The sequence below is a fragment of the Hakea prostrata genome, chromosome 7 (assembly GCF_041222555.1).
Source record: "Hakea prostrata isolate BN-2017 chromosome 7, UWA_Hpros_2, whole genome shotgun sequence".
In the NCBI taxonomy this organism is placed as follows: Eukaryota; Viridiplantae; Streptophyta; class Magnoliopsida; order Proteales; family Proteaceae; genus Hakea; species Hakea prostrata.
Genome location: NC_142606.1, coordinates 41,006,061 through 41,032,712, shown reverse-complemented (window position 1 = coordinate 41,032,712; position 26,652 = coordinate 41,006,061). Strand labels below are relative to the sequence as shown.

The window sequence follows — 26,652 nt, the reverse complement described above, 5'->3', positions numbered from 1 at the left end:
AAAACACGCCAGGAAAAAAAAAACTTTAAATTTAGGATGAATCGGCAGTTTCCACATTTGTTTCCACCACTTTGCGAAATGGTGATCATGGTTCGTAAACCGTTGTTTCATCATTTCACGGTAAGCCAATTTTATCGAGAATTCCCCATTTGTTGAGATCGTGGTGGACCAAGCATCTAATTGGTTTGAGAGTTGTATTGGGAAATTGATTGCTGGGATTGCCGTTTGCTCCATGTTTTCTTGCTGGTTTAAAAGATCGTTTGCCACCTCTGCCACTGTTGCCTTCGGTGGCCATCTTGTAAAATTTTGCTCCCTTGCAAAATTGTGCTCTTGGTTTTGTTCCCATGGGTCAAACCAAAACGAAGTTCTTCTGCCGTTTCCGACAATCCTTCTCACCATGGTTCTCAGCAAAGGGATGATGGTTGTGATACTATTCCAAACCCATGATCCTTCCCCCGTCAAAAACAAAAAAAAAAAAAGATAAAACTTTTTCCTTGTTACCTTTGGATCAAAGAAACTATAGTCCTTAAAGTATTTTGCCTTGAGAACTTGAACCTATATCACATCTGGATTAGAAAGTATTTCGCCTTCCTTGTTTGAGTAATAACGTTGTATTGTAGTCCTCCATTCTTTTGGAAGCTCAAAGTGTGACCTAGATTTGAGGCTTTTTCTTTTCTTTTTCTGGCAGTAAATTAATTGTAGCGTTCTTGTTAAGCTTCATGTGGCTTGGTGGCTCAATTCAACACTAGTTCTATGTATGGGGATGCTGCATGGGCACCTTTTCATCGAGTCCTTGGTCTATACACATCGTGATCACCTTCCCCTAAGGGAGTAGTATGTGCTCCCACGTGCTTTTGCCACAAAGTGGGATGGAATCCACATCTGAGTGACAAATAGAAAAACATTTAGAGATGAGACCGCTAGTAGGTCCCAAATATATGTGGGCCAATGCGGGACCCACCATGGGTCCACAATTATACGTAAATAAAAAAAATATATATTAAAATAAAATAAGGGCTAAAATTATGGGAGAAAAACTTTAAAAAATCATGAAAGAAAAAGGTGAAAAAGAAATTGGGAGAGAAATTATAGGAAAAAAATATAGATTTGAAGTCTATTAACTAAATATGGGATAAACACTCAATTTATCATAAATTAATTTTAAAAAAAAATCAATGATTATGATTATATATAATAATATTAATGTCAGAAATTTAAACATCCAACTAACAAAACTTAAAATTTAAATGATTACAATTAGATATAATAAAATTGATGGCTGAAATCCTAAACGAGATATAAATTTTCATTAATAGGTGAAATTTTAGGAGAAAAATTTAGGATTAAAAATAATCAATGATTATGATTAGATCTGATAAAATCAATGGCTGAATTCTAACAAAATTTAAATTGCTATTAATAGAATAAAAAGCTTAGGAGAAAGAAAGAACAATGGGAAGAATTTTTTTTTTACTTTATGAAAAGAATACTAGAAAAATGTGAGTGTGTGAGAGAGAGATGAATAATTTGAGAAAGAGAGAGTTAATACATGATAACTATGGAGAATATTTAAGAAAATATGAGAGAATAAATAGGAATGAAAGAGGAGATTCATGAGAGAATAAATAGGAATGAAAATATGAAAGAATATATAGGGAGAAATTCATGGATCGTGAATTAGTTTTTAATTAGAATTTAACCTTTTATTCCTTAAAACTAGGGATTTAATGATAACCATTAGATAATAATTAAGAATGACATTTGTACCCATTATCTTTATCTTAAATTTTTATTTTTAATTTTTGGATGGGACCAAATAGTGGTATTTCACATTTAAAGGGAGAGAAATAACAAAAAATATAGGTATATAATAAATTTTCAAAAAATCCAGGGGGCCCGGCCCCAACATGGCTATGCCACTAGACTTAGGATCCTCTATCCATCGGGGTAGAGGGTTGTTTTCCCTTCACATCTTTACCCCCACATTTTACCCCCCACATGTAGCCTCCTATGCAGTAATAAGGTGAACTACAAGTGCACCCCTTGTTCAATATGCGGTGAACAAATGCGAGAGAAGCACAGTTCAATCCGGACTCAGTTTTTTAGGCCTGCAAACATATTGCTTAACCCTTCTTTGATATTAGATTTCTGTGTTTCTATTTGCTGCTCTTATGCTTGGCAAGAACAAAGCTCGAATGGATTTTTCTTGTTATTTTGATTACCTGCTACTACTTCCGGCGAGTGAGAATTAGGGTTTGACTGAATGAGTCCAAACCGGACCCTGACGCTTTGATTCACCCTATCCAATTCTAGTGTTTTCAAAGTGTAGATGGACTAGATCAAAATCTGCCTTGATTTCTGATCAACAGCATCACTCCTCCCAATCTTCATGGTCTTCTGAAAATAGGTGGTTGGCTTTTTCGTGAGGGAACGTGTTGATTCTGGGCAGCTGCTCCATTTTTCTGTTGACAGCATTACTTACAGGATTGCAGTCACCTGCAATTTTGAAGATATGAATTAATCAAGTACGCCCAAGTCGGATGACTTGAAAGCTTTTCAACGTAAACTTTCAATCCCATGGCCCCTTCACCTAGTAATTCTGTTGTTACAATTAACAGATATGAATCAGGCTTTTTGTAATCAAGCTAACCATGCGACCCGTGTTCAGTTACTTTTGATCTAGGAATTACAACCGGTAGACACTAAGATGGGTTCTTATTGTAACTGAAAATGGTTGAAGGAATTATATGATGAGTTTTAGTTATGTCATTGTCTAAAGCATATTCCTAAGCCTCGGAGGGCATGACCTACTTGTTCAGTAATAAAAAGGATATTAATCCCGTACAGGCAGAGTTAAGGAGAGTGGCAAGGCTAAAAATATACTGTCAGCCATCATTAAACTACAAAATTTCAGTTTTCTGGGTATGAGAAGTCCAGTTTTACTGGACACAAGATGAGCCAAACCTTGAAGTGGTTTACGTAAGCCGGTTGAACCAGTTTGCCTGAAAGCACCTGTAAATCATAAAATTGAAAGGAGGAAATGGACACAAACACACACAGGGCGAGAACAATTAATGAAAGAATGATCATAGAATCCTTTTACCTTCTCTCTTATTGCAAAATATGATGGATATGACACCAGCCGTGTCCGTCTCTGTACATGAATGAATGGCATTGTGATCGAACAAGACTAACTGTGCCTCTTACCAAAGATCTCTCTCTCTCTTCCTACCCCCTCCCATAACAATCATTAAAAGGAAAACCAAGTACAAAAAATTGGATGGATAGGTAAAAAGACCTTCAATAAATAACAATGAAGAAAAGATATCTACAAATAAATCCAACGGACTCCCTAAAACCTGAGTTTTCTACAAAATTGTGTTAAGAGAATCTAAAATGATCACAGCTTCTCTGAGAACCAGTCTGATAGCCGTCTCATCTTTGCTGAAAGCTCTATATTTTTCGCAAAGTAGGTTTGGGCATTGAAAAGCATTACCGTAACATCATGCCTTAATGCCTCCAAGCTACGATAATAATTGTTCTGCAACCTTTGCTGGATTATGTTCAATGACAGCGGTACTGGAAACCTACAAGAATCCCAGAAAATGAAATTTACTTTCCTTTCTACTGGAGGATCCATTAATTTAAAGTACAACCAGACTATTTGGCATGCACATGTTGTTTGAGCCATGTCAGTAAATTTAGTCCTACATACTAACAGGAACCTCAAGACCCAGTCAAACAGAGCAAACAGAATCACGGTTTATAAAAGAAAAAGAAGGGAAAATAATGCACATTTATAGATTTCATCGTGAAGAACAGACATAAGAACAACTTCAATTATTTCAGATAAAACCAAATTAAAAGAAAAAAATTCTGTTTATACCCAGACTTTACCTGATAGTTTTTAGTTTACCAAACTTTTACCAAGAAACAAGGAAAACCCAAGGGGAAAAAAGAAAAAAAAATAATAATAACTTTACTAATCACTACTGACAATTATTGCATAAATAACAGAAAGTACTTAAATTCACTCATTTCAACTATCCAAAAGATAGCTATTACCCACTGTGATTCTTTTTCCCTAAAAGGTCATTTGTATTAAAAGCGAAAAGATATATACAAAATCAATAAATTACACAGGTTAGAAGGAACCAAAAACACTCATTCCCGCAACATCACTTACCCCAAATACTCCCAAACCTCATCTGGTTCCTCTAATAAAAAATCCATGTACACACACACAAATCAGTTTAAAAATGAAAACAGGGTTGTCCAGAAGCATCCCCACTCTAATTCTCTTTGAATCATGGCCGACCAAAGGGATTAACTGCAGAAAATTCTGGTCTTGCTGCCGAACCAGCCAAAAAATCCAGAGCAGCGTTTGCCTCTCTGTAACAATAGGAGATCTTCCAAACAATTTCTCTCTAAAAGCCCTCGATCCTTCTCCATGTCTGGAGAACACACCAGGGGATACACCTCTATTGAACTAGATAAATAAATCACCACACTGAATCACATTCAATTGAGAGTTAAGTATATTTCAGTGTAAAAGCCCACTCTAAGAATAAATCACCACCACTGAATTACATTCAATCGAGAGTTAAGTATATTTCAGTGTAAAAGCCCACTCTAAGCTGTACATCAAGGTTTCAAACAACTTCAGAATTAGATTTCACTCCCAAGAAGACTTTGAAAGACCACACTCTTGCCATATCATCTCTAAATAGCCCTCCTACCCTCGCACTTCTAGGGTTTCCTAAGGAGCTGCCATCCACATTTAGTCTAACCCAAGCATGACACAGAGCAATCCAAAACACCTCATGTGAATCCAAATACTGCTGGTACATAATCTCAGCACCATTGAGTAGGATTGCGGCAGCATATTTTGGTTCATACGCCTACCATGAAGAGAGTAGTCCTACTGTCCCATACATGGTTTGAAATCTTGCGAGATATTTCGTTTTTTTAAGAAGGTGAGACGAGATTCCCACATCTCGCTCAAGATCTCGCCATGTCTCGCCATGTCTCAACATATCTCGCTAGAACTCTCAATTTTTGCCGTATTTTTTGAGGATTTCAGTTGGATTTTCACTTACAACTACTTTTAGCTCATCTACAACACCAAAGGAAGATCAGTCATTCAATGCTTGCCTTATGAACTTATGGATTATGACCTATATAGAACTTCTAATGGCTATATAATTTTATTATTCTATTATTGAGAGTCGAGATTGTGATACTCATGTGGATAAAATTTTGATGACATTTAAGTTATTTGATGTAGTTGGTACACTTGCTTTTCATTTTTATGCCTTAAAGATTCTATATTTAATATTGTATAACCTTGTATTCCCCAATCCTACAACATTTCGGTTTCACACTTAAGCTAGACTTAGAACTCATACTTAGGGTTATTTTGTCACAAATCCAAGGCCGCCAATGTGTTCAAAAGGCCTAAATGAGGCTAACTACCAAGTTTGAGCCCAACCTGGACCTTAAAACCCATCGAGTTGGCCCCCCAAAAAATTACCACATCTCAATTGAAATCTAGCCTACTTGGTTTTTCGGAAGAGCGCGAGATCTTGCTTGAGAGCCAGATGAACCATGCTCCCATATAACTAAGCACCTAGAACATTAACCATTCAGTCAAATGAGAACCCTCAAACCGTTTCAAATTTTGAACCATCCAAACGTAGTGGGGGAACCAATATACAACCATTCAGCCAAGCAGTAAGCAAGAATTTTTTTCGATTGGCTCAGCACCATTGCAGCCAAAACCAAAGAGCCATTAGCAAGCATTCTAAGATTTCCATTTGAATCCATCAACCTATTCTGTAAGAAGCTTGCCATAAAGATTATTTATGCTTGATAGTCCAAGCTAACTTACACAAACAAACAAAATTTACCTCCCTCAAGTAGCGAATGCCCAAACCACCTTTTGATTTTGGTTTGCAAACACTCTCTCATCGACGGTGTTTTTCTTATTAGACTCAATATCACCAGACCATATAAAGTTTCTGATTATGCTACTAGGCCACCAATAAACTGAAAAATTACAAATAGGAATACCTGCAGTAACTGACAAAAACAATTCCACCCTTCAAGCTTGAAAGTGTAACTTCCATATCCAGCCTTGAAATCAATTCTTGATCTTATCCAAGATTGGGAGCACCTTTGCACGAGTTACCCTGCCTTTAAACACCTCCACAACAAGGCATCTTGTTGGAGACAAAGCTACTGGAATATGCGATAAGTCCGCAATTCTTTGCTTCCTGTGAGGAGCAATTTTCCCAAGAAACAACTTACTCTTTTCCAAATTAATTTGCTGACCTGAAAACTCCTGATATTTCTAGAAAAGATATCAAGTCTTTGACATATTTCAGAGACGCATTTCCAAAAATAAAAATGTCCTCAGCATACAATAAATGAGAAGGCACCATAGTTCCTCTCGGTCCTGGTAAAGGACTCCACCTCCCTTCCACCACCATTGCCCTTAAACCCCCTACATAGAACTTCTGCAAGTAGAAATAGATGAGGAGGGATTGATCTCCTTGTCTAAAACCACGCTTAACACCAAAGAAACCCATTAAACCTCCATTAACAAGAACAGAGATCCTGGTGGCGACCAACACATGAATCCATCCTTGCCATCGATTAGAGAAACTGAAGAATGAAAGAACTTCAAATAAAAATTTCCAAGACAATGAGCCATCTGCTTTTTTGATGTCTAACTTCAATCCCATACCAACCCCTCTGACAAAAGCGAAAAACATGTTCAACAGTTCAGAGGCTACTGAAATGTTTTCCGAAATAAATTTTCCTTTCTGGAAAGCTCCTTTTTCTTAAGAAATCATCAAGGGCAGCAAAGAAACAGAAGCTTCTATCACGTACAGCCTGCACATGACCTCTTCTACCTCCAAGAGATTATTGGTCCAAGTTAATCTCCTTCCTCAAGACACTACCTCCAAGAGATTACATGCATCTTCCATTGCTTGGAAATCAGCCACCAACCCAAGTGAAATCAGACAGGACCCCTTCTTTCAGACACACAGAGAATGGTGTCAAAATCTTCTAAACAGCCCACGGAACTCTAGACATCGGCAAAGCAACTAGGTCCAGCCACAGCTCCCTTCAGTTGACTAGAAGACAATTAGTAAGCACCATCAAAATCCCAACAGTAGTACCATTCCATTGAAACTGAACTGAAATACGTTGATATGAAGAGGCCACAACAACTGGCATAGGGATATCCCTCTTCCAGAATGGGCAAATGTTTGGATTCTTATCCTTATGCTCACTATAAACAAAATGTGAATCAAAATCCAACCTATTTAAGAACTAGATAGGGCATTGTGAAGGCTCCACCCTAGGTTCAAAAAGACACAAGACATCAGGCTGATCTTTCATTAAGAAAAGCTTTAATGCACATCTACCCGCTGCTCTTCATATACCCCTAATATTCTGCTTGCGATTGAACTACCTTGGCCATTTCAGGCACCTCCCTCCCCTCCTCCGGCAGTAGCCTGTCCGGTTGTGGAGAGACCAAATCAGTCTGGACTCCTGTCAAACTGCCGCACATCACCAGTTCCTGGATAAACCTAGATGGCCCCACATTTTAAAATTCTGAACTTGGCACCATCTCCTGGACTCATTCCACTTCAGCAGTAGCCCCCCCCAATCTATTTCTGGGCCCACCTCAACCACTGATTTAGGTAGAGGTGTCTTACCTCCGAGTTGAGTATTTTACTTTTCTCTCCAGCACAAATTCCACCCAACTCCAACTGTCCAACCGAAATAGAGTTTGAGAGAGATGCACATTTGAATTCAATTGAGAGTCCTCTCCCAACTCTCCAATCAATTCAGAATTTAAATAAGGGTGCAAAATTTGATTCAAATTCAAATTTGTCCCAATAATCGGGTCTAGAGTCTGCTCCAAGGAAGGACTTTGAGTCGCCAATCACAAGCATGGCAACATTCTCCACCGACGGCTGCACTTTATCTAACATTTTTTTTGCTAAATGCCCCTCATGATGGCACACCCAACACTATAGAATTCCATATTCATAAATTACTTTCTGAAGAAATATAAAGCACGGGAAGAACAAGGTTCTAAGCGTTCAATCAGCACTTCTTCAACCTTGGTAGAATCATAGTCTAATTCAACAAGAATTCGGGCATAATGATCAACCGTACCATGTTTTGTTCTCTTATCCAATGACACAGGTGTGCCAACCGTCTTCACAATTGAAAGCAAGACTTTCCCATGCCACTATTCCAGTGGTAAATCTGGGAAAGCTATAACCTACTGTGATAGCAACTTGGTCTTTTCTTTAAAGAAGGTTACATCCAATCAGAAGCAGACAGTTTTTATTTAGCTAAACAAAATGCAACTTCATATACAGGTCCTGGCATCATAGTTTTGTAGAAAATTGTGGGGCAGGGTTCTATCAAGTTCATATCAAGATGGCACTGTAGAATCTTTTTCCTTTTTTGGAGGGGGAGGTGAGGTGAGGAGTGGGGGTACAATACTCTACATGCCAAATTTCAAACTTGTGAATCAGAACCTAATATTGTTATTTAAAATATTTATTATTTTTTATACTTGATATAGTAAAATATAGGGGTTTCTTGTACAATAAATTCTCTACAGAGAACATCTAACCTAAAACGATAACTTAATATGAACATACAACGCAAAAAATGTCAATCGCAATAAAGTTTTGGCTGTTGGGTGTTGCTTAATGCTTGGTCAAAATGACACATCATCTGGTTCCTTGGGTGCTCACTGGCCATTGTTAGAATATTTGAGAATATTCCACATATGATGGACTATATTTGATTGTTTTATTTGGGTTTCCTAAATTGGTCTGATATAGGAGATCTACAACTACTATAATTTTAATATGGGCTGGCAAGAGTGGCAAATATGGACTGTTAGATCTTAATGGAGAATCTAATGAGTTGCCTGTACAAGGAGATTCTAGGTCCCTTCTCTAACCCCGATCAGTAACATATCATTCTCTATGCATAAGGATAGAATTCAGAGAGAGTGGTTGTCCCATTGAGCTAGTGCCAAAGGGGAACTTAGACGAGAAGATCCAAATGTTGATAGAGATGGTTGGTCGTAGGAGACTAAAAGAATAAAAGAATAAAAGATTTTGCTGTATTCATGATAGTTTCCGATGGGTCCCTATATTTGTTGTGTCACTATTAGGTGTTTTTGATCAATCTAGCAATCCTGGTTAGATAATATCTTACAGCCATCACTTAGGCTCATGGTTCAAGGTCTTGGTTTGGACCTGGCACCAAGTTAGACCCTATTTTATATATATAATAATTCTAACCCCCCCCCCCTCGGAAAAAAAAATTGAAAACAGGATTTGGTGGGCAAGCATACAATTAATGTAAAATACTGAGATCTCGCCAAGATACCAAGATATTAGGGAGAAAGTAGATGCCATTTCTTTTAACTTATCCTCTCTCTCATCTTGGACCTTCAAAAAACCAAGATATCTTGGATATCTCAACGAGACCTTCCATGTTCAGGTTCCAGCCAACCTTCTAACTACAATTTGATGCAACGTGCTGTCTTAAACAACACAGAATTGAGGATTTTTCTTACCCACCAGAAACAGAGAAGGTATAAAATCTGCAGGAATGATAGAGATATACCTGTTTAAAAAATCTGATTTCTGTCCAACCTGCTTCAATTTTTGAATACCATAATAATCCTGCAATTTTAAGGATTGAACCAACAAATTAAATTTGAGAGTTGTTTGATTGTATTTAAAATAGACACTAAACTTCCATCAGCTAAAAACTCTGCATCAAAGCTGTTGACCAGAAACAGAAAATAATGAAATATGAAAAATTGAAATGCAGAGTCTAACAAGAATAGAAGGCCAACCTCTTTTCTATTAGATGATTGCTCCAATTTAGTGACAGAGTCTAAAAGCTCTTCTCTGATCTGCACATCAATATGAGGGTGTTCCCATTGGATATCAGGATCATGCAGTTCCCAAGGGCAATGTAGATGTGTGCCAGTAGAGTCACTCTTGTATGAAACAACAAATCTTTCCCATGGACTGTCTGGAAATTCAGAAGACTTGGGTTTCACTGCCAGAATCCGACCTTCCCACCAACTCCCACCTTCTTGATTTTCTTCTCTCCAATAGACTTGACATTTATCCCTGTGTGTCCAGTTTCTCTTCATTGCGGCATCATACCGTGTTCTTTCGACAATGAAGTCAGGAAAGTCATTTAGTTCAGGAAGAGTCAACTTGAATATTCTGCCAAACACACTGGAAGTTGAATCTACCACTTCAAGTGTGATTTTACAGCAGCTCTCCCCAGATCCTGCAAGAGTGGAATAATCAAGTTCATTAACTTTACAGAGTTCAGTTGCTCTCACATTTCCTTTGATTGATTTCCATGGCCCTGCTTCTACAGTATGACTCATTTCCATAAATTCTTGATGGCCCTGAAAAGAAAGTAAAGCCTTTGTTAAAAACTTCTCTTTCAGATGCAACTCTAGGATTAGACTACTTTAAACAAATAAAACCGACGGCTTGTCTTCTTATTTTCTTTCTCAGAAATACAACTAATTGCTTAAAATTCAAAAAACAGCATTCAGACTATCATCCATGGAGAAGGGGGGGGGGGGGGGGAGTTCATGCTGATCAGTTATCGATCTCAAGTTGTGCATGTACCTGTCTCAAGTATATGACTTCATCTCCCAACTGAGGAATGTATCTGTAGCCCTCTTCATGCTCTGTTAACATTAACCAAGAGAATTTTCTAACTGAATGATGAGACTTCATCTTATCTTGAAGATTCATGTCACCATCATAATAACTGCCTCTCCTGATTCTAGCAGACCTTAAGCCCACAGGCAATTTTGAATGTGATCTCCATTCTTCACATGGGATCTGCTCAGGCGTTTTCCTGGAAAACTTTTCTGCACTTTTGGATGTTTCTGCTGATCCATAATGTTCCCTCACCCTGAGGTTACAATTCAGAGAATTAGCTTCCTGTACGGTTGCATTCATTCCCATGGATCTTGTTCTACGAGGCTCATTAGGTGCATCTTCTGGGAAGTCTGTCCTTAAGTCAAGATTATGGCTACTTCTGGGAGAACTTTCTCCCCTAGCACCATCATCACCTTCTGAATCAAGTCTAGCATTATAGGACATTGACCTTTTATGAGCAACATCATACATCTTATTGTTAGAATCTAAATACAAACCCTTCAAATCTTGTAAAGCAAGTTGACTACAGCCTTTATCAATTAAACCCTCTGAGTTCCCTATCCCATTCATCAAGTCCCTGTGATCTTGATTGTGTCCACTTGAGCCTTCGTCCTCACCAGGCACTCCCGAAATTAGGCTCCGTTCCATGGGCATAGGACTTCTCAAAATTGAATCGCATGCAGAACTTCTACAATCCTCACTTGCAGTAGCAGGATTCTGCTTGGAAGGGCTTTCAGGTTCCCTCAAACTCCATTTTGTTCTTATCCTAAACTTGGTAGAACTAGATGGAAGCTTCTCCCTTGCTTCCTCAAAGTGATTTGTAAAGCATGAAGATTCGATTTTTTCATCTTTTACCACTTCGCAGTAATCTCTGGATTCACAAAGCTCGGATTGATCATCAGTTCCCCTGTTAACAAATCCATTACAATTAACGGGGGATGCAACTCTTCTATGATGGAGTTCATCAGAAGATGAGAGCTTAAATAATCCAGACTCATATACTAACTCAGGAGCAAGCTCTTTACTTCTTGCACCACTCAAACCTACTGACGTACAAGGAGATGCCATTTCTTGCTTGTTTTCAGATTTGATGAGTTCATCAACACCATCTCCTAATTCCTTTAGGCCCTCATGGCTCGCAGTAGATCCAGGGAAAGCATCAGTTGGCATGCCTGATCTCAACCGCTTAGATGTGCGAGCCTTCACCTCTCCCCATCTAATTTTGTTATTGTTGTATCCTGCAGGCAAGTCCAAAAGATCCTCAGACCTTTCATATAGTGTTCTCCCTCTGATTTTGCTTTCGCAGCAGTTTTGAGACAGCATAGTGTCAACTGCATGGCCAGAGGAAGAACCTGGCTCTTTAGAGCCAAAATGTGCTTGAACAGTTGCTGGAGGATTTTTGGATGATGAACCTACTAAACTGACCAGCTTTTCAACATCAGATCTTGTACCTTCTAGAGGCTTCTTTGAAAATTTCAGGACCAATCTCTTCCTGTTACCTGTATTTTCAACAGATCTAGGAACTTCAGGAGGTCTGAACATGCCTTCAGTTGTATGCAGAAATGATTCTTTCTCCCTAGGATGTTTCTCTTGCCCATTCTGCATAGATATGTCAGATCCATAGCTCTGAATGTTCATTAATTCACTATCTGATGAATCATCTTCTGAGCCAACTTCATCTTCTCCATCAGTTGACGCCCCACTGATTCGAGAAAACAAATTAAGAGCATTCCGAGCAGCAACTCTTCGCGGACGTGATGATTTTGAAGTAGAGGATTTCCCCCTTGAGGCTTTCCGACCATTTCTTGATTTCTTAACCTTGTTAGTCCTGGAAAAAGTACCATCCCTCTCATCCAGATTCCTCCTCCTAACAAGCCTCCCAGAAGAAGTCATAAACTCAACCTAAAAAGCAGTACAAGGTTCAGTTAGAACCAGGGCCAACCCAAACAAAAAGACATGGTATTTCTGAAAGCATCACTTACTTCTTTGTGTTTCTTTTTTCTTGATCTACGAAGGCTGTCTTTTTGGCTGTGCCCAACCTCATTGTCTTCTCCGCACTCTGAATCACTGAAAGAGCTGATACCTGCAGTTCCCTGCTCAGCTTCACTGGAATATTCCTCAGTCACATTGTATTCTGAATCAGTATCATCACTTTGGACTTCTATTTCTGGTTCCCAATCCATTACATCTATAAACTCTGGTAATGGATCAAACATTCTGTCCAAGTCCACCAATGGCAGCATTTGGAAATCTTGGAGGCCAATACTGGTGTCTGTTCCAACAGCATATTTTACAGGGGGAGGACGCCACTCTAAACCAACAGCACCTAATCTCCGTTGTTGGTACATACTCTGATAAGGTTCTGGGTAAGGAATCATGCCTGGCATACCCCAACAAAAATGACACAATAGAAATATGACAACGATATCATGAGAATAAAAACCCTACTGCTGAAAAATGAGTAATTTACATACTTGAATCACAGAGGAGATCTTGCACATTTCTGCAATAAGGAGCAAGTTGAGTCTCCTGCATCAAATTTTGAGAGACTTTGAAGTTTAACGACATACATTATGAAATATCTCCCAAATTATGAGGCTAGGACAATGACTAATAAGAACAAGATCAACATTTGCAACTCAAATTGGAATACCCAGTTTAACGAATAGAAATGAAATTTGATCTGAAAAAGGTTTCAAAGACACCAAAGGAGTTGTTCATGCATATGGTCATGTATTGGCAAATCCTCCTATGAACCATGAAGTATGAAAAACAAAAACAGTTTCCAATTCTTCAGGAAGTGGTTTCCATCCTGTGCCACAGGAGTAATTCAAATACAGAACATAAATAATATGTTTATGAAAAAAGAGAAATTCAAATACAGATGACCAACTCTCAATCATTTGATAAGACTTGGAAATCAATTTCCTTTGATGTAAGTTCAAAGATTTCCAGTCTCTCTTATCTTAATATAATGAGATTTTTACATGCCCCCTGCAAAAAGAAGGCGTTTACATGCACCCCCTCAAAATTCGTGGATTACATTTAACCAATGACTGTTAAAATTCAATTTTGTTTTTTTCTTCCAAAATGGGCATATAACACTTCTAGGGGTAGTAAGACCATTCTATCAAGTTTCTTCATCCCAATAAGAAGACCATTTTGCCCTTTTTCTTAATTTACATGCACTCCCCTTGGATTCCAACCCCATTACATGGACCTCCTGCAAAACATAAATAATGAGCGCTCCCCTTAATATAGGTACTTTTTTCTATTTTTGGTCTTCTCTAATTAATTTTCTTCTTGTTAGTTCTCACTTCCCTCTCTGTGGTTGAGAGGCCGGGAAATAAACTAAATGGTATATATTAAAAATAAAGCTTAACTGAAAGGGTATAAAGGTCATATTATCCCATTGAAGGGTAATATGGCCATTTTGATCAAAGTACTGATGATATTTAATGATCTGTATTTTTGAAAATTTAGGACCTATGTCAAGAGGGTGGTTGTAATACACGTTTCGCTGGGGGCTCAAGTAACAGGGTTGAAATTTGAAAGAGTGCACATAACTCATGTTTTTTACGCTGGCCGCAGGTGCCCCGCCTGCTGGTGCCGGGGGGGGGGGGGACACATAACAAGGTTAAACTCTGAAACATGTAGAAAACCCATAAAGGTATCGTTTTCTTTTGTACTAACAACTAACAGAGTCTTAACACCATCAAGTTTAGAGGGGCTAAATGTAATTTTCAATTAGGAAGGTGCACTAGTGAAGGAGTTATTTTCTGAGGGGTGTATGTGAAATGCTCTAATAGAAAAGATTACCGAAGCAACAGGCTCATTGTTGCCACCTGAGTCTACCTGTTTCTGTTTTGCAGCCCCATGCAAATGCCTCTTTATTTAAAGGGTGGATTCACAATTGAACGTTTAGTATTTAAAGAAACTGAAAATGCCTCTTAGTTTGTGTTCATTCTCTTTAACTCCTGTATATTCTCGTAATCTCGTGCACACTCATGTGAACATGAAGCAGTTAAAGAATATAATTATCAATGGGAAATTTTCAAAGCTATGAGAAGATATAGGATTATTTACATTTTATATACCAATGTGTTATTCATGTAACTTACATTTTTCTTATATAATCCATATGCAAAGTTTATAACATACGGAGATTATACTGTGCATGTATCCTGAATTTTGGCAGCCATGAGTGCTGTACATGTATTTTGTGGCAATAGCTTAAGAAACCATGATAATATTTTGGCGAGTCAAAGAAAAAAAAAAGATAAAGGAAGAAGCAGCAAATCATTAATGGAGGGAACAGTGTGTTGTAGACCTAACTTCGAAATTTGGGTTTCTTGGGGAATCCAGAAATTCTATTCCTGCTTTTCTTAATGGGAGATTTGGTTGCAACTGGAGGGAACAGCGAGGTGGACATATGGGCTTAATCCAAGGACAACTTAATGGCTGGTCTGATTTTTTTTATCATTATTATTTATTTTACTTTTTTGGAAGGGGGGGGGGGGTTGTGTTGTTTAAGGATCTACAGGTCTGCTTGAATGAGGCTTGATGGAGGGTCCTCAAACGATCAGGAAACAAGTAAAAAAGGGAAAGCAACGGTAGGGATGTGTGCACCTGCATCTGCAGGCTTTTCTCACTGTTAATCTGATACTCAATGTAGCAGTTTGCAGTATAAACAAAGATGACTCCTCAGTCACAACAGGCCTGGCATATTACTCGCCAAAAATCCCATCAGAAACTAGGACACGACTCACCATGAGTTCATGAGGCTCCAACTTACAAAGTCTCAGCCTGGATATGACTCACCAAACCAGTTAATTCTCACGCAGGAGAAGGCAGCAGCATCAATGCACTCAACAGTTCTACTTTTTCACGTCTGAATATTATTCTCTGTGATGAGGAATATTTCAAGGGGACTGTGACAGCATTGCACGGTCCTAAATATTCAAGGAAATGAATTTCAAAACAAACAAAACACAACTCTTCCTAACTAATGCATGGACGAGCGTGAACAGCTAAATTACATGCTAATAACTCTCAAGTCATGTGAGTTACTTATGTAGTCAGATGACAATTTGAATTGGGCCAAACTACTAACTTGAATTGAACCAGATTTGAATTTCGAAACACTGCTTAAATTGATTTGACCATTGTTGTCAAAGCATCCGCCTAGGCAGCAAAGCGGTTTTTCAACCGCCTTGTTTTGAATTGCTTAATTGACGCACTAATTCTCCCCCCCCCACCCGCTTTTTTGCCTACGTGCTACCGCCTTGTGCACCTTATTGCCGCCTAGATGGTAAAACAACCGCTTTTCGCCCTGTGTGCCTTATTGCCGCCTAAACACTAAAGCAACCGCTTTTTTTACATTTTGTACATAATCTTTTTTTTTTTAAATAAAATTTATTCTACAAAGCGGTATATAAATTCAATAGCTTAGTCATTTCGGAATCAAGACCCATATTGAAAAGGAACTCCAAGGCCCAAAGTGACATAGGACCTCTACAAGCTCCGGGGGTGATGTCCCCACACCCTCGTCGGAGTAGGACCCATGTGCCCGTCGGCAACAGAATGTGAAGCATGAGTCATACTCAACATCGAGAATCAATGAATCATTAAATGGACAATGACTTGGAGATCGGAATAATGAGATCTATTAATTTATCATGTTGGCCCTATTAGTACATAGTCATTGTTATGATGCTTGATGAGATGAACTTATGTTTGTGTTCTTTTTTTGGATAAATTTTCATAATTATGCTTCTTGAATGCTTTCTTTTTTGTATGAATGTGACTATTGAATGTTTGTTTAGCTTATTATAGAAAGTAGTTGTTTAAAAAGTAGTTTAAAAGTAATTCTATTGAAAAAATTTGACCCAACCGCTTTGATCGCCTTATTGCCGCCTAGGCGCCACTTTGTTGCCTAATCGCCTAGGCGAAGCCCCAATCACCTTGGTCCCTTGCCACCTTGACAACCTTGGATTTGACTAAAGGATGGGGAAAGAATAACAGATAGAGGAGAAGAAGAGGGTGTGTGTGTGTGGATTACAATTGACTGGGCAGCAAAAAAAGAACCCAAACCCCAAGTACAAATCATTAGTCTATTCCTAGGGGTATCAAGGAGAAGAGGTTGGGGGAGCATTTGGAGCCCTAGCAGATACATCAAAATAGATGGCTTTCCAAATCAAGTCGATAGATCTACATTTGGACATCCATCTTTTGAGGTTCCTTTCCCACCACAAGTAAGAGATCGTAGCACCAAATGCTAGCTGACCTACCAAATCACAAATAGACGAACCATAAAAGGATATAAAAAACTAGGACCAATCCCTCTGAAACCCAAAGGAACATCTAAGGCGGGTTCAAATGGAGATAATGGCTTTAAACGTCTAAAGCGGTTTCAAATGGAGATAATGATTTTCTCTCAAATAGAACGGCAGAAGGGACAAGAAAAGAAGAGGTGGTTAGCATCTTCAAGGCCATTCTAATAGAAAACATAGTTGGGGCTAACTGAGAGGTGTCGGTGGATGAGGAAAGCTTGGGTGGGGAGGCAAAGAGAGAAGGCACACTGATGCAGAATTGGCAGCATATACAAAAAAGAGAAAAGCCCAATGGTCAAGCCCATCAAAGCCTAAGGATATGATCCAAAACAGCCCATGGCTTGCATGGGCTAGGACTATTGTAGTGGGATAAAATGAGCCCATGGTTTTATGGGCTTGGATTACTTTAGTGGGAGAAGATTAGCCCACTATTTTGAACTAACCCCAAGTCTAGCTTTGAAAAGTCAACAAAAGGAGCTAGTAGGTGGTGTTGGTTAGTGGTGGGTGTAGTAAGTGGATGTTTCCATTATTGTTTTGACTAGTGGTGTTGGGTAGTAGTTGGATGTTTCCATTAATGTTTGTAGTAGGTTGTGTTGGGTAGTGGTTGGATGTTTCCATTATTGTTTTAGTCTCTTTAGAGTGCTATATAAGAGACTTATGTAAGAGTTGAAAGAAAACAACTCATCAATTGAAATCAAATTGCTTTGTTAGCATTCCTTCTCTATAGAGAATCCTTGTGTTTGATCACGGTAGGTTGGTGTTCGATCCAATCAATCCACCTTGTGGTGTGAAGCCCGGATGTTACATTGTTATTCTCAATTCCCTCACATTGTCCTTTCAATTTCTTCATCATAGTTCTGCCCCTGTTTTGAAGATCTATTCAGCCCGTATTGTTATGCTATTATTCTTGTAATACCACTCTAGTTTCAGCCCTCTTTCATATCTAAATTCTGTTTCATCTTAAGTCTATCAAATTTGAACTTGATTCCCTGTGAAAGGTCCTAATTGGCTACTGTTTTAATCAATCAAATACAGTACTACATTACACACCAAATGTTGACAGAGTGGCTGGGTATATGACCATTGAACTAGACCAAAAGGGTGCTGGGTGATTTGGGGACCAGTGGAGTGAACAAGGTTCCAAGCGGAGGAAGTTGAGAAGGATCCAGTGGAGGAGGGGAGCCAAATGATGCGGTCATGGGGTGTGAATTTATTTTTTTTGGGGGGCGGTGGGAGAAGGAGGTTGGACCAAACTTTTTAGTTAGACTTGACTAAAGGACTTATTTTTAGACAAGTAAGTTTGCCAATTACAATGGAAAGCCTTGGTGTATGTATACATATCAACCCTAGGTTGATTCTAGGGGAGAGAAGCACTTTAGGCTCTGCAACTATATCACCTGGATTTTCAAGCATATGAATTTCTCAGACTCCTTGGTCCTCTTCCCTCTCACTACTCTCATTTTCCATTTCTCACTTATCCCATTTCTCCATTTAGTTGGGTAAAACTGAGTTGTAGTTATTCTTGAGAATGGAAAGTTTGATTTCAACCTTCACTGATTCAATAGCCTCTCTGCTGTGGTTATGGAGGATCCAGTCTTCCAGGGATGGGTTACTGGTGGTAATTCTAACCTGCACACCTGGTGGTGATTCCTAATCATAACTTTCTTTTTCGTACCACTTTTTATATCAGTCTCAGTCCATTAAGTTATTTGGTTCTATCCCTATATCTGTGATCCTGTTGCAACTTGCAACCTCCTACTAGACATCAATAATTCAAGATTAGCACTGCATTAACAATCTAAGGTAAGATCCAAAATATATACATTATGCCTGCAATTTGAAGGAAGTTTCGTACACAAGACTGTGATGTTTACTGTAGGAGAATGCAATCTAAGGTAAGATCCAAAGTTATATGCATTATGCCTGCAATTTGAAGGAAGTTTCACACACAAGGCTGTGATGTTACTTTAGGAGACTATAGCAGATATCTGTCTTAACGTGGAGCACATGAATCTACCAACATGAAAAACTATTATGAAACAAAGCACTGTCAACCAACCTGATCAACAACATTCCCATGGGTGTCTTGCATGAGAGGACGGTAATCCCCAAGGAAGAACTGTTGGAAACATCGAAAAGTAAGTATATAGGCTGAATTTCATGCACCAGAATGTGCTAATCAACAAAACAGAGAAAGTCAAAATTTTGCAGTACCTGATCATATTTGGCATCCTTTTGAGACTCCCCTTGGCCTGTGTTTATTATGTATATTTGGCCAACATCATCTGAAAGTACAATTGATGTCCCGTCCCTGTAATACAGAGGGAAATACATTTCACTAAAGATCAAATCCATTACTAGAGTCACAAGATTGGGCAAAGGACATAGTCACAGAGGTTTTAGGTTTTAAAAGAAATAGGAACATGAAGTGTAATAAAACATGTCTTAATAAAGTTGCAGTGGTGAACTCCCAAGTAATGTTAATGACAATCCAATTGGGCTGCATATGCAGGTCAGAGACCAACCCAAGCTAGGCTAAAAGATAATCCGACAAGACCTCCAAACCAAGTCTGAGTATGTGGACTGAAGCCGGCAGGCCCAACGCATAGCATTGGCCATGGTAGTTTCAAGTTCAGCTTTCTAAAAATTGAGCTAGTCTCAACATAGTTTTAGTCATTGCAAACCAAATTTGAGTTATACGGAAGCAGGCAGGCCCAACTGTAGCAATGGCTAGGGTGGTTTCAAGTTCAGATCTCTAAAAATTGAGCTAGTCTCAATCTCAACTCTCAACCAGATCACGATTGCATGCAGAAATCAACAAAAAACATCATTTCCAGCTATAGTAGGTCATCATAGACATACCAGGACAGCAATTATCCCCAAACTTCCTTTCTACAGTGGTGCAAGATTAATATGACTAATTAGTAGGATCATTAGAAGCAAAGAAGTCGGAATCATATCTCTTTTATTTTCACTGGAGAGGAAAAAGAAAAATAACAAGAAACACTAGTCAACTTGGCTGTAGGATGGATTTAAAAGGGTAAAGAGCTAATTCAATACATTAATCACAGAGATAGTTTAAGGTTAAAAAGATTTACAATTTTTTAGTATGTATAGATCAGAGAAAACAAGGAAACAAGGTCAGAGGTATCAACTTCAGAGAACTTAAATGTGGGTCTGAAAGAGTATTTAGTAGGTAGTACAGATCAATGAAAACTGTCTTCTTTTTACACTGACATGACTGCGTTTCAGTGCTGGTCTTGGAATAAAGGATAACAACTACATGCTAGGGATGGGGAAGTGATGTGAACCAGGATCTAGGGTTTAATTGGTTGATGCAATCCCTAGATCTATTCCACCCTCAGGATCCTCTTCAAGTAACTCAGCAGCTCTCCAGGGTTTGTAATACCCTACGGTGGAGAGAATTGACTGGGTAGGGGGTTCTAGGGTGGGGAATGGGGGTAGGGTAGTTTCAGCTAGGGATTAGAAGTTAGGGTTGCAATTCCTAGGCTAATCCTTTGCTGTAATTTTACTTTCAGAATGGAATTCTAAGTCTTTAGGTTTTTCTTTTTCTTTTTTTAATTTGATTCCTTTAGAAGAACTAAACAATCCCTTTATAATTGAAACAGAATAGTAGATCAAACCAGACTAGAGAATTCTTGTTTTTAATTTTCCTAAGTTGTTTATTCAGCTGCAGATACATCATACATGTTTGTAGAACCATAATGCAGTGGATCTGTTGAATAGTAGAGATATTCTAGAAGGTGATTCTTTATTAATTGATTAGTTATTATGATTTATTGTTCTTAATTAGTTTCCTTATTCAGATTTATCAATGGAAGAGAATACTGAACATACATCTACTGGGCCTGGGGGAGGGGATGATACAAGTACCAGTGCATCATATGATCCCATGAAAGATCCCAAGAGGAAGACGAAGTCAAAGGACCGTGGGTGGAAATATGGTTACTAGCCACACCTCACAAATAAAAATATGGTCAGGTGTAACCTATGCCAAAGAGATACCACCAACAGGATGAAAAGGTTGAAGGCTTGAAGCAACATTTGGCTGGTGGGTTTGGTGATATAAGCAGGTGTCCTAAGGTGACTCCAGAGATCTCTAAGGAGATGTTAGAAGCCCTTTTGAGCAAGCAAAAGAAGGTCTCTACATTTCTGAATGAAGATATACAGGAAGAAGATATGCATTATAACGAAGGAGAAGAGGCAACTGTTGGAAACCAAAGTGAAGAGATTGGATCAGGAGGTACATCTGAGACTGGTAGGTCACAAACTTCAATTAGAGCTCCTTTGCCCAATTCTGGGACAAGTGCTAAGAAGAGGAAAATTGTCTTACCACAAGTAAGGGGTCCCATAGATGCCAATGTGAGAAGAACACCTAAAGAAGTAGTTGCTGAGAGGCGTAGAAGGGTGAACATCAAACTACAATAGAGAGTCGGACTCGACCTTTGGAAGAGAAGAAGAAAGTGGATAATGCGATTGCAGATTGGTTTTATTCTCTGGGATCCCATTCAATGCATCCAAATCACTTGATTTTGAGTTGATGCTTTAAGCAATTGCCCAGTATGGGCCAGGTTACATATGCCCATCTTATCATGAACTAAGGGTCCCATTGTTGCAACAGCGACTGAGAGAATCAGAGAGATGAAGAGAAGACATGAAAATTATTGGAGGCTATATGGATGTACCCTCATGTTTGATGGTTGGACGGATCAAAGAGGTAGACACTTAATTAACTTCCTTGATAATTCTCTTGAGGGGACTTCCTTTTTTGGCTCCATTGATGCATCCAAACATATTCAAGATGCAAATATATTATTTCAACTATTGGACAACAAAGTGGAAGAAATTGGGGAAGATTATGTCATACAGGTGGTCACTGATAATGCCTGCCAACTACAAAGCTGCAGGGAAATTATTGATGGAGAAGAGAAAGAAGCTTTACTGGACTCCTAGTGCAGCTCACTGCCTTGATCTTATGTTGGAGGATATAGGTAACATTAAATCTTACAGGGTTGTGATAGCCAAGGAAAGGAATGTGACTAAGTTCATCTACAGGCAAACTCACCTTCTTGAAGCAATGAGATCCAAAACAAATGGTCGTGATCTTGTAAGGGCTGGTGTGACAAGATTTGCAACATCAGTTTTGACAGTTCAGGGTCTGCTCAGCATAAGGATGCTACGCATTGTGTATAAGCGTTGAGAGAGCCAGATGGACCATCCTTTATATGCTGCTGCATTCTTTCTTATCCGTTGATGAGGATAGTCTTGTTTTGTCACTTGTCAGATGCACAGATGGCTTTCAATGAAGTCATTTTAAGGCTAGTTCCTGATTTAGAGACACAAGACAAGATCTGCACCCAAGCTGAAGCGTACAGAGAAAGTCGTCTTTCCTTTTCCATGCCTATGGCAACTAGGCAAAGGGTAATATTGAGTCCAAGTAATATCCTATAAATTATACAACTTATTAATATTTTTCAACTTTGTCTCAATATATTTTTTTTTTTTCTAAATTTTTTTTTTTTCTTTTTAGTTTCTTGGTGGAAAGCACATGCTGGTTCATGTATAGAGCTTAAGAAGGTTGTAATGCCCATAGTAGGTTTATGCTGTTCATCTTCTTCTCGTGAGCGCAATTGGAGCATGTTTGAATTTGTACTAACTACTATGTACTTTCTTTAATGTTTAATCCTTAATACTAAGTATTAGAAATAACATACTACTTACTACTTTCTATGTTAATGCTTACAAATTCAAATTCACACCAAGAGGAGGAATAGGTTGGAACACAAGCGCTTGAATGACCTAGTATATATTCAATACCATTGACAGCTTGATGAGAGGTTTAGGCTTTAGCGGCTTGGAGTAGTGAGTGGATGGTTGACCTAGGTAGCAATGATCTAGTGCATCCCAATGAAGATCTTAGGTGGAGTGATGTTGATAGAGCAATGGGGGCATCCACAAGTGTTCAGGGCAACTGACCAAGTAGAATGATGACATGTAATTGTAGAGGCAGTGGGAGTACCAGTGGCCCTAGTGGGGCAGCTGATGTTGATGCTACCGCTGGGGATTCATCAGATGGAGAAGGTGATATAGAAATGGATGTTGAAGATGTGTGTGATGATATAAATGTTCCAGAGGACCTCGAAGTTAATGCAGTTAGAACATCTACTACTCCAAGACAATAGCAGAAGGAAGCAGGATTGCCACCAATAGCATTTGATGATGACTTTTGAGTTTTGATTTTTTATTTTATGACATGTATTTGACTATAAGAATATCTGGAAATCGGAACTTTTGATATGTGGGGGAAGAGGCCCTGTAGGGTTGTTAGTTGTTCTAATATTTTGGTCGTTAAACTTTAAAGTTTGATTTGTGACTTCGATGTTGTTATATTTGAAGTTAATGACTATGTTACATTTACCAACCTTATATATTGATTATATGAATGAACTTTCCATTAAATTTGCAAAATGTTCCATACTTAAATGCTAGGAATTTAATGTAACTTTTAATATTTAGATCAAATATAATAAATATAAAAAAATTAACACTAGAATGCTTTGACCGCTTAATCACTGCCTTTATTGGCGCTTTGTCGCTTTATTGCCTTGGAAACCCTACATCGTTTTGGTCGCTTTGTCACTTTGATAACCTTGCTAGTGTCACTACAGGAACTAGGGGTTGGGGGGATGGAGGATGGGAGCAAGAAGGCAAGAGGCAGGGATTGGGGTTCAGTTTTAGTACTTAATTGGAGAAGGGTTAGGGAACTCAAGCTTCACAAATTCCGCAGAGTTATCACTCAATAGCAGGCACAAGTCCCCCCCTCTAGGGAATCCATGACGAAACTTTATTCAATAATCACAATCAGGATTTTACAAGCTAGAGAGGCTTACTTACAGCCTTTAGGAAGAAAATCACGCTAGGACTCAACTTTGGAAGATAACTCAACCTAGCACTCCTACTTGGACTAAAGAGACACATTCATACAAGGACCATATCATAACTTATCCTGGGATGATCCAAATTGCAAAACAAGGGTATATCTGTAAGAAGTGGATTGTAACTCGAGAATCCCTTATTATTTGGGAATCCAACCTAACTAGGACTCTTCAAGCATTCAAGTTGCTGCTTTTACTCTTAACATCAGTTTGATAAATTAATCCCCAGGCCACAATTCTAATTCTAACCTTCTATATCCCAATCCCAACTTTCCCCCTTGATTTTCATTTTAACACACCATCATTCATCAACAGAGTTTCAAATAAATCATAGATCCTTCATGTAGAAAGAATCACACCATGAGTGGGTATAAAGAACTCTTAGTGAGAGAAGAAGTGCTCACGACCAAGAGATAAAATCAGAGGGATGAGGCTGAGACCTATAAGAGTCAAGAAAAGGAGGTGGAAGTTAGAGAAAGGTTCTACAAGGGTGGCGATAGGGTGGGGAGGGATGTGAACCCTAGGGGTATCGCTAGGGTAGGGCAATACCCTAAGGACTCATGGCAAGGTGGCAGCAGGGTCGCTGGGGGTGTCAAGGCCCAAGGGGTGTCTCTATGGTTGGGTGATGCCATAGGTGTCTTGCGGCAAGGTGGCGGAAGGTCTGGTGGCTAGCGGGGGTTGGTGGTGTGCTGTGGCTAGAAGACAATATCCTTAAGACACACGGGATATCAAACTCTGAAGACCTTCGGCTTTGATATCATGTTGAATGGTATGAAAATTCCTGAGGTGGGATTATTACATAATAGCATCCTAAAAGTCTTAACTCTTATACTTAGAATTACAACAGTAACACACCCTCCACTTTCTAATATATGTAGGTGATAACTCAAAAAAGTGAGAAACATAATCAAATTAGAAAAGAAAAAAAAATCATACAACTATTGCAGAATACATTCATTTAAACAAGGGAAAATATAGATCGTCAGTATCTTGAAATCTGCGAAGTTCAACTTACGGAGAAAACTTCCCATCTACCAACTTGAAGCGTCCAGTTTCATATATGCGAATGGGTGTTCCCTCCCATATCTAGAAACATAATAAACCAAAACATTATTGTGGAATACTCAAAGGTACAAATGTGGTAGAAAAAAGCATATAGAACCACTTAACTTACATCCCACAGTATGGTTTTCCCATCATAACCGGCACTCATAGCCATCCGGGGGTTGAAAGGATGGACATCCAAAACATAGGTCTGTGCATAAAAGGAAAATGATAAGCATATGAGTGATAAGAAGACAAATATTGTGGAAACTCACTTGAATAACCAATAGTTGAAGCAAACCCAAGAGCAACACAAAGCAAAATTTGTAAGGTGAATAAAGAAAATAGAGAACTGGAAACTAAAGTTAAAATTTCAGGTATATTAGAGAATAATTCTACTCAATACCCGCCAACCAACTATGAATACGCATCAAGTTCAAGGAAAAACAGGTAATAAAGCTCTTTTAAGAAGAAAAAGTTGTTAAAACAAAAAAGAAAGTTTATAGCCACATAGGACAATATAAATTGGAGATCATAGTTGGATTAACAGTACAAGTATGAACATATCATAGAGTCAGGTGTAAACCATTGTATAACAGAGCTTAACTTTTTTTCCTTTTCTTGGGTACACAAAGAGCTTAAACTTTAAACAAACTGGAAAGGGTAGACCATTGTCAACTTAACAATCCAATAGGAGAAGTTGAAGAACTGCAAAAGTAAGAACGTGAATTTGATCCCGATCTCTACCTGCTGGGTTTGGCAACCTAATGATTCGACTTTTGTCTCAGAGTTTGTACAAAATTAATTGCGGAAGAATGGTAGTCTTGCTCAGATTTTGCCTCCTCATTTTGTTCAGGCTATCTTTAGTATTCCTCTGTCCCATTCCGCTGATGTTTGGGTATTTTCTCTAACAAGAGATGGTAGATTCTCTACTAAATTGGCTGCTAAATCTTTGTTACCTTTGGTAATTCTTCCCAGGACAACTCCGACATAGTGGTGCTTCTTTTGGAAGATTCAAGGCCTAGATGCAAGGTCATTCTTCTTTCTGGAGGATTCTCAGATGGTATCCCTCTTAAAGCTGTGCTGGCTCCCTAGATGATGATGCATATAAGGCCTGTGTCTTTTGTAACCAATCAGATGGATCAAGTTGGCATCTGCAGTTTAGTTGTCCCTGGATTAAACATATTTGGGTGGCCAGCCCTCTTGGATTGCATGTGGAATCCCTCTATTCTTCTTTGATATTAGATCTTTGTGTTAGGGTTTGTGGTTTGTATAACTGGGATATTTATACTTCAACTTGGATTTTCAATCTTATTATGGTCACTTGTTATTATGCTCGGCAATTGAGGAACCAAGTAACGCTTTGCCATGTTAAACCAAATCCTATGAAGTTGACCAAAACAATTTATCAATGGATTGATCAGTTAATCTGTCTCTAGGTCTGTCTACTTATCGATGGATGGATACCTGTGGAGTTTTTGATCAACATTACTCTGTTCTCTATCCAGATTGGAAAATCTTGTCTAATACAACTTTAGTTATTGTTGTGTGTTTATCCCCACACCAATT

General features: G+C 38.6%; 1 protein-coding gene across 1 annotated transcript in view; it reads right to left on the bottom strand.

Moving 5' to 3' along the window:
• Nucleotides 1-1,689: 1,689 nt before the first annotated feature.
• The window catches only part of LOC149011166 (uncharacterized), a 74,920-nt gene continuing 49,957 nt past the window's right edge, over nucleotides 1,690-26,652 (bottom strand). Inside the window, exons 18-27 of the mRNA XM_089160771.1 lie at nucleotides 25,214-25,294; nucleotides 25,055-25,125; nucleotides 19,298-19,394; nucleotides 19,143-19,202; nucleotides 13,226-13,280; nucleotides 12,734-13,131; nucleotides 10,713-12,653; nucleotides 9,911-10,483; nucleotides 9,676-9,734; nucleotides 1,690-3,587 (exon numbers count right to left, since the gene is read on the bottom strand). Coding sequence (XP_089016897.1) covers nucleotides 3,401-3,587; nucleotides 9,676-9,734; nucleotides 9,911-10,483; nucleotides 10,713-12,653; nucleotides 12,734-13,131; nucleotides 13,226-13,280; nucleotides 19,143-19,202; nucleotides 19,298-19,394; nucleotides 25,055-25,125; nucleotides 25,214-25,294 — 3,522 coding nt within the window. The 3' untranslated portion in view covers nucleotides 1,690-3,400. The remainder of the gene's footprint in view (nucleotides 3,588-9,675; nucleotides 9,735-9,910; nucleotides 10,484-10,712; nucleotides 12,654-12,733; nucleotides 13,132-13,225; nucleotides 13,281-19,142; nucleotides 19,203-19,297; nucleotides 19,395-25,054; nucleotides 25,126-25,213; nucleotides 25,295-26,652) is intronic.